The sequence below is a fragment of the Ascaphus truei genome, chromosome 3 (assembly GCF_040206685.1).
Source record: "Ascaphus truei isolate aAscTru1 chromosome 3, aAscTru1.hap1, whole genome shotgun sequence".
NCBI lineage: Eukaryota > Metazoa > Chordata > Amphibia > Anura > Ascaphidae > Ascaphus > Ascaphus truei.
This window is the reverse complement of record NC_134485.1, coordinates 244,605,823-244,618,627: the sequence shown is the minus strand read 5'-3', so window position 1 is coordinate 244,618,627 and position 12,805 is coordinate 244,605,823. Positions and strand designations below refer to the sequence as shown.

The 12,805-nt window shown below is 44.6% G+C and overlaps 1 protein-coding gene across 2 annotated transcripts; it reads right to left on the bottom strand.

Annotated features, from left to right (window-relative positions):
* Positions 1–3,103: 3,103 nt before the first annotated feature.
* On the bottom strand, positions 3,104–12,796 carry COA5 (cytochrome c oxidase assembly factor 5). 2 transcript variants are annotated; one of them, XR_012799883.1, is made up of 4 exons: positions 12,573–12,796; positions 4,985–5,068; positions 4,404–4,618; positions 3,104–3,516 (listed from the first exon to the last, which is right to left on the bottom strand). XR_012799883.1 is itself a non-coding variant. In XM_075590518.1 (3 exons), the coding sequence occupies exons 1-3, from the start codon at positions 12,699–12,701 to the stop codon at positions 4,577–4,579; spliced, it is 255 nt and encodes an 84-aa protein (XP_075446633.1). In that variant the 5' UTR covers positions 12,702–12,796; the 3' UTR covers positions 4,222–4,576. The 2 variants fall into 2 exon arrangements, 1 of the variants encoding a protein (XP_075446633.1); XM_075590518.1 differs by lacking the exon at positions 3,104–3,516 and having other exon boundaries at positions 4,222–4,618.
* Between the last annotated feature and the right edge of the window lie 9 nt (positions 12,797–12,805).

Genomic DNA, 12,805 nt, shown 5'->3' with positions numbered 1-12,805 from the left:
GCTTTTCTTACAGACTTAATTGGCCAGGTGAAGTCTGGTTAATTGCCTGCTACACTTAACCAGATCCCTGCTGGATTTAAGAGATAGTTTCTTTAACAGTGATAAGTCTCTGTTATATGTAGCCACATCACACTACTCCAATATAGCTTAATTCTACTCCAGGGCTGTGATAGTTATACTCACCTGTCCGTCCACCCTGGCCCTAGCCACAGGGATATGTTAGGCCATTAGCCCCACCCTGTTTGCACTGTTTTTTCATGTTTTGCGGTAGCAGAGAGCATTCCCTTTGTTCACTCTCTATTAATATCAGGCACACTACACAATAGTGTTCTAGGGCTTGTGACATAGTCACTGACTCAGTAGGCTGGAATGGAGGATATGTGTACCTTCCAGGACTCAACCAGTTAACCTACTTCTGGAGAACTGCATGCACCTGCAGCCTAATTAAGCAGGATTCCTGAGACACTGCAGGTTTAAAAAAAAAAAAAAAAAATCCAGAAAGTGATACAGAGAAAGAGCGACTGTTTTCCCCAGAGAAGGGGGGGGGGGGGGGGGAGATAGTAGTGCTCCCCAGCTGCGGAAGCTGGTACAGACAAGTTTCTCTGGGCTCAATGTGGGGCTGAGTTCCCCTAGAAAGGAAGGACGACAAAGCTGTGCTGAAGCAGGGACGTCTGCTCCAAAACGACTAAGATAAGCAAAACCCTTATTATTGTATGCAGAGACTTTGTTACATTGTTGCATATGCCAGGCCATGTTTTGGCTTGGGAACCAGCTTAGCTGGCCATCCAGTTAGCAAGGGCTAAAGCTATAGTCTAGTCAGGTTCCTCAACGGGAATAGATGTTTATTTTTATGATTTGGTTTTCTTAAAGGGACAGTGCACCCAGAGTTTGTTTGTGGCTAAAAACCACTACAGTTAAAGTTTCATACTGTGCCTAACGTCATACTTACCCTGCCACAGGCTTTATAGCAGTCAGTGTAGCTTCCCTACACTACCCCAATATAGTTAACATTTACCCCTGTGATGTGATAGTTATTATCATCTATCAACCTGTCCATCCATCTTGGCCATAGCTACAGTGATATCTTAGGCCATTAGCCTTATTTGGTGTTGCCTGTATTATTAGTTTGAGGGCTTTCCACCCACCTGGCAATCATTGTTTTTTTTCATGTTATACCATTGTATACCTGTGTGTTGAATATCTGGGTACTTAACATGTACACTTAATTATCCTTAGGCTAATTCCAGTCTCTCTGGTTTTAATGTTTGCGAGTACGTTCTGGTGAGAGCTATTTTGTATACCACCAGGGGGAGCAGGTTTATCCACCTGAGGCACTACTAGACAAGTGTACTGCCCCTTTGTGGATATTAGTATGGTTGTTAGTGTCCCCTTTATTTTAGTTTAGTCCACGAACTCAATAAATTTGTTTTAACATTCCCATCATTCTCTCACAGTTAGGGACTCCCCCCCCCGCACCTCTTTTCCCCTGGCTTTCATATGGGTATTTTATCCATTTATATATGGTAGCCCCCTTTCCCCCTTGTCTAGGGAAACTACGTGTGGTGCGTTGCCTGAGTGTCTCACAGGAGGCCTGCGCCTCCGCCACTGGGAGCCTGGGGTGATTTCTTGTTCCTCCCGTGTCTAGGGAAACGATGTGTGGTGCGTTGCCCGAGTGGCTCACAGGAGGCCTGCGCCTCTGCCACTGGGAGCCTGGGGTGATTTTTTGTTCGCCTCGGTGGGGATCACAGCGTAGCGGGATAAGCCCCTCACAGGAACCAATACCAATAGTAATCACACGCACGGTTATATAACGGGTTTTACTAGACATAGAATATATAACCTGTACCCCACAGTATATAGCACACACAACCCAATACACCCGGTGAGTGTCCCCAAAGTACATAGGGTGCTTGGAACCAATATCCTTAATGTCCTTTCCCCCAATGTCAGGGCCCATCCAAAAGTGCAGTGAATAGTGTTAGCCCGTGAACCGTTGGTGCACTTGGTGTGGTACCTGCCCGGGCGCTCCTGCACCCGGGTACTGCCGAACAACAAACAGGGATCTGCTGATTCAGTGACTTCGTCGTTCCGTGAAGGCACCCGCCTCTGCGTGGGATGAACTCCCGCTGGAGGGTCTCACCTTTAAGAGTCTTTTATAGTGCGTAGTCTGGTCCCATACCACCGGCTGCGAGTCACCGTGTGGCAATTTGATTTTTCAAGTGGAAGCTAAAAACTGGCAACTAAAACTAAGTGCTGGGAGCCTGGGGGTCACCGGTGCTAAAAACTGCTCCAAAGCCCCCAAATCCTCCAGTTTGAATTCTGTAAAAAAATATAAAAAAAAAAATATGGGGGGATTCCCCCCCCCCCCCAAAAAAAACAAGTCAGCAGGATTGTGGTTTGAACTACGCTAGCACACCGGTGACGCATATACATATTTTTTAGGTTTGCAAGGTTAATTTATTCAGGGGCTTTGAGCAGGTTTTTGTAAAAGAATGATTGTAACCACATGATTACCCAGTCATAGGGTTTGTTGTAGTATTTAAGTGCATTCAATGCTATATTTAGACCTGCATAAGCAGAATGGGAAATGTAGAGGTACGTAAAGTGTCACACACTATATACGTTTATACTCCAAGCTGTTGTAAAGTAAAAGTCCAATTTAGCGTTTCCATTAATTTTATACATTTCTGATTATTTTAATTTTTGTTTCCTGATCACCAATAGTAAAATCCTCCAATTTCACTTACATTTTGCAGAAACATTTAGTTAAAAAAAAAAAAATCATTTTCTGCAGGGACTCAAAGGGGCCTCCATTACACTTTTCTAACAAATATAACTGTTGCGTTCTTTGCTCAGTTAAGTACGACCCTTTAACTAGAACCTATCAAGCATTTATTGTTCCTTTCATGGTATCTAACCTTGTACGATACGTTTTCTAGATGGTCACGTACCTCGGGTGTCTTTCTCCAATTCTTCTCTATAGAATGCTCAGAAACCCACGTGTCAAAGTCTGCAGAAGTTTAACGTTCATATTGGGTAAACTGTTCATTCCAAGTTTTCACTTTGATAAGAGCTATAAAATAACCCACACCACATAAAATAATTCCAATTTGACACTGAGTTTTATAGCAGGGTATAAAAAGTCATGAAAATACTTTGGCGATATTATTTGCCTACATCTGTGTCGCCCCAAAAGGCAGACGCCTGAAAGGGTTCCACAAGAGTGGATCCCCTCTGGACAGAACCAGCGTGCGGAGGGTTAACATCCGGGATTGCTTGCTGCTGTGTGATTCGTCAACTCCACCCTCTGGAACGTTTCCTGCCATGGACGAAGGACTTTTAGAGTACAGCTGATTTAATCGAGAACCTCTTCAGCCTACACCGGTGTTGCCCCAGACTTGGATGTCTGAAAGGGTTCCCCAAACGCTGCTCCCCTCTGCACAGAACCAGTGTGCCATGGGTTAACATCTGCAATTGCTTGCTGTGCGTTTCCCACGTTCTGCATTGTTAATGGCCCTAGACAAAAGATTTGCATAGCACAGCTTAATTAATCCAGAACCCTTTCAGCCTAGATCTGCGCCAACGCAAAGGCGGCAGCCAAACGTCGCTAATGTTAACGTTACAGCTGCTCTGTTACAATCCGAAACACACCAATCTTCTCATCCCATGTTACCTATGTTTCAACTCTGCCCTTCCTTATAGATTGTAAGCACCTTGGGGGAAGTCCTGGCTTTTTCTACCTCTAACACAATTTTAACCAGGTCTTTAACGGTTAAATACGCCCATAATCATATATTATCTGCAAATGCCCATGAAATGTCTGTAAATATAATGTTTTACCTCTGTTTATTTAATGCAACCATGTATTGTCATCATAACTCTGTGCCCAGGACATACTTGAAAACGAGTAGTAACACTATGTATTACTTCCTGATAAAACATTTTATTAATAAATAATTTGCGTAAGTTAAAATGTTTGCATTCATTTATCAAAAACATTCATGTCTAGCACTAAATTACCAGTATTTAGGAGCAACAACGAATGAAGCTGCTGCAAATGTGCTGGATAAACTGACAGATAGTTAAATGCACATATATAATATAATTAAAAAGTATGACTCAAATGTTTAGATGATGCATTATTTTATATTATATGTCACTCAATTTCAATTAGCAAGCAAAGAAAACTTTTTTTGCAATAAAACAGAAATGTCAAGAAAATAAAAATCACATTTTTAATGGAAAAGCATCCGACACAGCCTTAATGTAACACGTATCTGAATGTTCACATATAACAACATTACAGATCAGCTGGCTAATGCTGGAGGCATATTTAGAGTTAAGTGCAGTCACTGAACAAAAGCAGCTATAGCGATCTTGAATCCCTTCACTACTGGTTTCACCTGCTCTTTTATTCCAGACAAGGTGGCTTTATAGAAGCCATTAGATACTTGAGAACTGTACACTCATTTCCAGAGAGCTTTTCCATAGAACGGCACCCTCTGCTGAAAAATGCAATTGTCAAACATTTTCCAGAGCATCTTAGCGTCCAACAACCACGTGCATCTTTCATTCCTTAGTACCCCTTTCTCCCTCTGAATCTTGATCTGTTGTCCAACTAAAAAAAAAAAATATTATAAACACACAAGTTAGTTACGGTCACTTAGAAAATCAGTGCTTTCACAAGGACTTTGGTGAAACCTGTAAAAGGAAAAATAAGACACATGATATCATACTCAAGTCGTGTATGCCATGGTTATTTACATTTTTATTTTAGATACATAGTAACCAAGTACAAATATGTTCAAATCCTTTTCAGACAGAAGGCAAATAGTGTAACGGACCAGTGCCACTAGTACACGTACATATACAGGAATAATAACCCCTCATGGTACATTGACAAAAGAGAATACGAAAGACATGCATACACCCCAACATGGATGGGGGAACAATTGACCCAGGTTTTGTTTTTTTTGCAACTTACAATTGATCGTTTGCATTCAAAAAAGGAAACCTGCAGAGCTTTGCAATATCCTTCTCTCAAGCATTCCTTCGGGGTCTTCCCTTCCTGTATGAAGAAAGACATGTCAAGTTCACAGTTTGAAAACTTTGCACCAACAGCTAACACCTTGGTAAAAATCATCTTTATATCCCGTCTCCAAGTTACTCTCTGCACTACATATTCTAGCAACTCCAACTGCTAAAACCTTGGTAGGACAACTGTCTGATTAGAATGACCATTTGTTTTAATGTCCCTCACATGTGCTAATTGAGCTGTCTGGGCTGATCTTAATTCAGTCTGGTGACTTGTTAGCCCTATATAACTAGAGACAGGCAGGCAATGCAGCCTCTGCTGGGGAGCAGGCTACATGTAAAGCAGCCCATTTTTAAAAGTAGCCCTTTTTAAGTGGCATACAGTGTGGAGTTTAAAAGGGAGTTCAACAGGAGTGGACAACACCTACTGGCACTGAATCCTGGATTTGAACTACACTGGAAAGGAGGGCATTTTCTACACCAGACTGCAAATCTTAGCACTAAACTAAACGATTGCTGCCATGCCGCCTCTATTATTTATATTTGCTCTGACCTCGCTCCTTTTCAAAATACGCGTTTCTTTCTACCAGTCTCATGTCTCGAAGTCTAGTCATATATCTCCATCTCTCCTTCCTTCGCCACTTCTCAGTTCACACATACTGCTTTCTTGCCTGCGCCCCTTGACACTACACAGCAATACCCCCTGCACTAAAACACCCCTACAAATCATCCTCACATTCTCCTTCTTTCCATGCTTCTACTTCTTGCTTCTAGGGATATCTCTCCCAATCCTGGTCCCTGCCTTATTTCTACATGTTCTCGTCCTCGCCTCCCACATGCAACTTCTACTCCTTCTGGGGTCAACCCCTCTAACCTCATACCCATCCCGTCACCCTCCCTTTCTCCTGTGCCCTTTGGAATGCTTGCTCCCTTTCCAACCAGGGGCCACGTTAAAGATGGGTGGGATCATATCCAGTATAATTAATATAAATAATGGAACCAAACAAGGCTGCCCACTGGCACCGTCATTGTTTGCATTGAGTCTAGAACCGTTAATTCGGATTAATAAGAACATCAAACCAAAGAATATAAAACGGCCCTTTACGCAGATGATATTCTACTAACACGCACCAAACCAATGACGTCAGTTCTGAATCCATGAGGAAATCTCAACATTCAATTTTTTTCTAAAATTATAAAATAAACAACACAAAAATCAGAGGCACTGGCAAAAGGAGTAGAGACAGGGACACTGAAACTAGGAAAACTAGATATTTTAAATGGGAAGAAAGTAGTATCAAATATCTGGGGGTGAATCTGACTGCTGGATATACAGAACTTTACAAAGCCAACTACCCAAAACTGTTCCAGACAAGAGAGAGACCTGGAGAGTAGAATATGTATTGTATATCATGGATTGGCAAAATAATATAAGTAAAGATGAATTCTCTTCCTAAATTACTCTATTTGTTTCATAGCCTTCCAGTCCCGATTCCAACTAAACCTTTGCATGACATGCAAAGTAAAATGTATGTTTTTATCTGGGGAAAGAAAAAACCGAGAATAAAAAGAACCGTGCTTAGTTCATTAAGTTCAGAATGTGGACTAGCGTTACCGGAATTAAATAAATATATTTTATCGCAGCACAATTAAGCCATCAACAAGCCATCCCGGCGCAGAATATAGATATATTACTGTGGATCCCTAAAAAGAGGTATATAAGCATCCGGTTATTAAATATACATTTGGGACAACTGGGAGAAAAGAAAGGAACGACCTTCACTCATGACCCCTCTATGGAGGAATGAGGAATTGCCCCCGGGATGTACACCGGGTAGGAATAATATTTTGATCCTAAGAGGAATACTTAGGATTAAAGACTTTCTGTCCCGGGGGAAATTATATACATTTGAGGAATTACGAGAGAAATATAATATTCCACTCTGAAGAGTATTTCAGATACACACAAATCAGGCATTTTATTATATCAAAATCTTTCACGCAAGGGGATACACAATTAACCAAATTTGAAGAAAGGTGCACAGTGCAAACGCACCAAAGAGGGCTGATATCAAAGGTATACGCTAGAGACTGTGCTCCAGGGACAAAAAACGAAAAACATGCGTATATTACTCAATGGGAGAAAGATATGAGTAGAGATCCCCAAAGAAGACTGGGCAGAGATCGGGGAGGCAGCACCATTATCAAAGAAAACAGGTATAAAATTATGATGAGATGGTATTTAACACAGGATAGGATAGCACATATACATAAGGGAGTTGTAATGGAGTGCTCACCACAAACAGGGCGGGACCGCGAGGCCGAGGTGGGGATTGAATAAACCGACTAACAGGGTCTTATCCCTGTTAACAGACTTGCCTCTAATCCAGCAGTGTGCTGGTTAATTGCTGGTGCAATCAACCCCACCTGCTAATCTCAGCTCGGTGAAATAGCCTGTTCTGAGACAGGAAGGGAAGGTTCCTGAGCTGACATTTGGAGCTGACACAGGAAAGCAGAGAAGCCTGCATACTAGGGGTGTACGAGTACCTGGAATTACCGGGTCCCCGGCACATTTCCAGCTACCCCGGCAACTGAGACGTGGGCTCGGCGGTAATGTCAGGGTAGCTGAAAATCTTATTACTTACCTATCAGCCGGCGTGGGACAGCAGGATTCTATAGCGGAGGTGGGGTAAGCACGGAGGTGGAGCAGAGTTGGGAGGAGGTGAAGCAGAATTGGGTGGAGCAGAAGACGTGCAGAGGTGGAGTGGAGGAGGAGCGGAGGTGGGGCGAACGGAAAAGGAGTGGAGGTCGGGCGGGAACGGAGGTGGAGCGAGCGGAAGAGGTGCAGAGGAGGAGCGGAGGGGTAAGCGGAAGAGGAGCGGAGGTCGGGCGGGAGCGGAGGTCGGGCAGGAACGGAGGTGGGGCGAGCGGAGGAGCAGAGGTGGAGCGGAAGAGGGGCGGGAGTGGAGGTCGGGCGGGTGCGGAGTTGGGGCAGGCAGGAGCATAGGTGTAGCGGAGGTGGGGCAGAAGAGGAGCGGAGGTCGGTGGGGCAGACAGGAGTGGAGGGGAAGGGAGAGGAGTGGAGGTCGGGCGGGAGCGGAAGAGGAGAGGTCGGGCGGATGCGGAGTTGGGGCGGGCGGGGGCAGAGGTGGAGCGGAGGTGGGGCGTGCGGGAGCAGAAGAGGAGCGGATGTCGGTGGGGCGGGTGGGAGTGGAGGGAGTGGAGGTGGAGGGAGTGGAGGTCGGGCGGGAGCAGAAGAGGAGAGGTCGGGCAGGTGCGGAGTTGGGGCAGGCGGGAGCAGAGGTGGAGCGGGTGGGAGCAGAAGAGGAGTAGTTGGGCGGAAGAGGAGCAGAGTTGCGGAGGTGGGGCGGGCAGGAGCGGAGGCTCACTGTTGGGGCGGCCGCTGAAGACACCTCTGATGCTGCCACCGCCACAGGACCGCTGCTGCTTGTCCTAGATGTCACTGCCACCCTGCAGGCAAGTGTCAAACCGTGTAGCCGGGTACCCGGCCGGGTAGAACCATTGATTTTGGCCGGGTACCCGTTACCCGTTTTTTTTTTAAATCACTACCCGGTACAACACTACGGCACACAGACAATGTCTTGAGCACAAAGAGGTGCTGAGATCAAGACACCCAGAGACTTATATCCCTGGACCCAGGAACCTACCAGAGACTGACATGAAGGGCCACATACTTTAAGGTATCTCCTGAGACTTTGGGGAATAGGGTGGTAATGGGATTATCCCTCCAGCCCTGCAGATAGGGACTGGGGAAGTAAGTTAGCCCTTACACATGGATAGGTGTTGTTTTCATATGTTTGCTGTGCTATTTAAGGAAACAGGCAATAAAGCCTTATTTTAATTTCACCTTAAAACAGTCTCCATTGCGTACCTCTGAACACGTCTCTTACACCGACCTCCAGCCGCGAGAGCGCGTCCAGAGTGTAGATTGGTAGTGGGTAGCCGGGTCAGATTTGGTGGTCAAGATCGTCGTAGGTACTTGCCGTGGTCGGGGTTGGAGAGCTGCGGATCGTCGTAGGTACTTGCTGGGGTCAGGAGTAGAGAAGTCAGGAGTCCAGATTCTAACCAAGGTCAGACACGGAGAGAGACTGGTACTAGGAACAAAGAACAAAATCAGGAGGCAGGGATTGCAGTAAGCACTTCGCACGAATGAAGTCTTATGCTCAGCCATCTTGCAAAGGGGCTGTCTGAGCATAAATAGTACCCTGGACCAATAGGGAGACTGCAGAGGAAAGAGTTCACCAGTATCCCTCGCTGCGATAGGCAGGACAGTAGTTTGCATCAGCTGCGGAATAATAGACAGAGGCAAGGACCTGATTCAGCGCAAGTGTGCCGCCCACGCATAGCGTGAGCGCGCTGTTGATGTCACCGCAAGGACGGAGCCTGGAGGCGGGGCCAGTACTCCCCCTCCCACGCGGGAAGCGTGGCCGACGGACAACACCTGCAGCACCGCGGGACGAAGGGGTGACGGAGCACCCCATCGCGGGTTGAGGTGGGTGAGCACCATGGAGAGGACGATGTAGGCCATCACAGATCCTTACAGGAGCAAGCGTGCTATGCTGGAGAAATTGTGGCTGTAGAGGCACATTATATCATATTTTGGACCTGTCCAAAAGGTTGTTTCTTTTTGGAGGAAAATTACAAGAAAGATCACCAGGGTGTTTGAGGTTACTATACCAATGGACCCTGTAATATTGATCCTAGGGAAACAATTGCCCAATGTGTGTACGCCATAAATAAATCGCACATCTGTTGACAGCAGCCAGATGCACAATAGCACGTCAATGGAAGCAAATTAATACACCATCATATCAAGTTTTCCAAGAGAAGGAGCGACATGTTTCAGAAATGGAAAAATTGAGGGCAATTATGAATAACACTACAGATAAGTTTGAAAAAATCTGGGACCCCTAGTTGTGTGCTTTCCCAGAAGATATAGCGTCACTACAAGATTTATCATTTTAAACTAACTGGAAAAAAAATACTAAAAAAAAAAATTGTTAAAATCTATGCGAGTAATGGATAAGTTGGCCGAGAGTTACAAACTAAAATAACAAATAAATGATCAAGGAAAAAAAGAAAAACCTATTATCAAAGGAACCTCTTGCCTACAACACCACCCAGACCCCCCTCCCTCACACCCTCCGTGGGCGTCTATTTATTTTGTTTTTTATCTTGGACTATAATCATTAAGATTGTTACATTTATACTAAAGATATTGTAACGGTTGATTATTATTATGACTATGTTGGGGGGCAAAACCCTGACTTTAACTGTATTCACACAATAAAAACCTTGCAGCTTTCTGACATAACTGGAGCACCCCCTGAACCAGGTTCAGGGTGACTTGGGCATGGTCTGGGCCTCCCGCCTTATGCTAGGGAACCCGGGACTGTTCTGGGGATACCTTGATCCCCCGTGCCCTCTTTACTTTTCCAGTTTGTGCTGAAGCAGGGAACCCTTGCGGTGAATCGCAAGAACGTTTCCAGGGTAGGATTTTGCCGGAGCACTGTGCTTCAATGTGCCCGAGAATCTTACCTGATTCCCGGGTACATCTTTCGGGTATCCCATAACTTGGGAACCCTCCTACATAGCAACAATTTATTAAAGTTTCTCCGCAAGACCCACCCTCAAACTCACAGCCTCGCAAGCTCCGCTGTCCAGCAACCCTGGAAAGGCAAAACACAGAAAATACTGAATTGTCACATAATTTATCCAGTCTGAGTGATGCATACACGACAGTTGGGTCCAAGAGCTGACACTCTAGGATCTTTATACACGGATCAGGGGTAACCAAGTGGGCTAAACCTTTATAATTGAGCCTGGTTACCACCTCACCATCACAGATCTAGGTTTGCTTAAAATTGTGCCCCAGTGCTGGAGCTGAGTGCTGATTGACCTGTCAGTTACTGCTGCATCAGGACACAGTGCACACAATCCTACTTTGCGGTCACACTAGCAAAGCAGGATCAGGCATACAGTGACCGGCCGCGGTAGTGGCTGACAGGTCAATCAGTGCTCCGCTCCAGCACAGGGGAACAATTTTATGCAACCTAATTAGTCATTTTGTTTCTCTGAACCTCCCCCCTCTGTGTCATCTGCAAAAATGCACTTTCCCACCCAGAATATTTGTAATGTCAAAATTCAATACAAGGGGTATCCTGCTTCACAAGTATAATGATATTGTATGCTAGGGCAATAAATGGGGGGATGTTAGCTGGGATCTAGGTATATAACATAGGTGGAGAGAACAGAGATCCTTTATGCTGAACACTTAAGTGCCCTCAAGAGAAAGTGAAAAAAATAATTTTTAATGGAATTTATGATCTAAAAAATAATGCAAAACAACTCTCGTCGCAATAAAATCACTTCAAAGTGTGGGGGATATGCAATGACCTTGGGAACAGTATTATGAGATCAGTACTCAAATATAATATTTTTGTTAGATTGTATATTCAATCCATTGAGTACTGATCGCATAATACTGTTCCCAAGATCATAGCATATCCCCCTCCCCACACTTTTAAGTGATTTTATTGCGACAACATTTGTCACATTTTTAGATTATAAATTCCATTAAATAGTATTTTTATTACCAAAGTCATTTCACTTTCTCTTGAGGGCATTTAAGTGTGCAGCATAAAGGATCTCTTATCCCTCGTCACCTATGTTATTAATAGTGTCACTAGTCAAGATACAAGATACCTGGATACACTCTGCTGGTTGCCTTTCCCTCCTCTGAATGTACTCTATTTTACCACAACTCTCTGTTGCTTATCCCAAGGAAAGAAATCTCCCGCTTACACAATTATTTTACAGAATCAAAACAGAAGCTATCAAATGTCAATGCCAAACTTTTTTGTAATACTTTGATATTAAATGAATGCCTTCATTCTGAATTCAATAAACATATCTGCTGGAGATTCCCTGTTGCTTGCATTTAGGAAGTTAGGGTGTTCCACTCCTTTGCACCACAGGACTGTTCATTATCACAGATATATACTCACACTTATTGTACCTTAATTTGAGGTGCGGATCCACACTACTATTTTTTCAACCAGTTTTATTTATTCGACCTCCTTAAAACACCATCACACGCATTGCAACATGTTTATTAGTCATCTAAAAATCTATATAAGCAACTGATCCAACCTAATCAATGAACACGAGAACCTCCAACGTGCCAGCCCTTGTGATTATGAAATTCAAATCTCAACATAAAGCACTAACTTGGATGAGGTGACACCCAGCTGATTTACCTGGTGCTTTTCCCTCCAGGCCCCTGCTGCAGTGTGACAATCTGTTTCCCACAGCAAATGTTTATAAGGGTTAATATATCATTCCCAATACAGAGTTGTAGAAAGATAAATTATAACAGATCACCGGTTCTTAATATATTTTTTTTCACACATTACCATGAAATATGAATGTTTTCAACCCTTTTACTACCAGAGAAGCCTGCAATGTATTGTAAGGCAGCAGACTGATTGCTGCTGTGCAGCTTGAGGCGCTTGTACCTGCAGCACACAGGCAGTCTGCAGCAGGCAGCTCTTCAGATCCTCCTTCACTCCGGCACACGGTTGGCTGTCTTCCTCCTTGTCCTCATAGTACTTCGGCATGGCTGCTCCCCGCGGAGTGCTGCTCATACAAGCGCAGACACTTACACACTCACAGACCTTGCCATGGGTAGCGCCATCTTGCCACCCCACAATACACCGCGAACACTTCCGGCGCACTGCTGAGGCTCTGT

Coding starts and splice junctions, on each gene's coding strand:
- COA5 (XM_075590518.1), bottom strand. CDS start 12,701: ATGAGCAGCACTCCGCGGGGAGCAGCCATGCCGAAGTACTATGAGGAC. Junction 5,069..12,572: donor AGACTGCCTGTGTGCTGCAG/GTACAAGCGCCT, acceptor TTCTTCATACAG/GAAGGGAAGACCCCGAAGGA. Junction 4,619..4,984: donor TTGAATGCAAACGATCAATT/GTAAGTTGCAAA, acceptor TTTTTTTTTTAG/TTGGACAACAGATCAAGATT.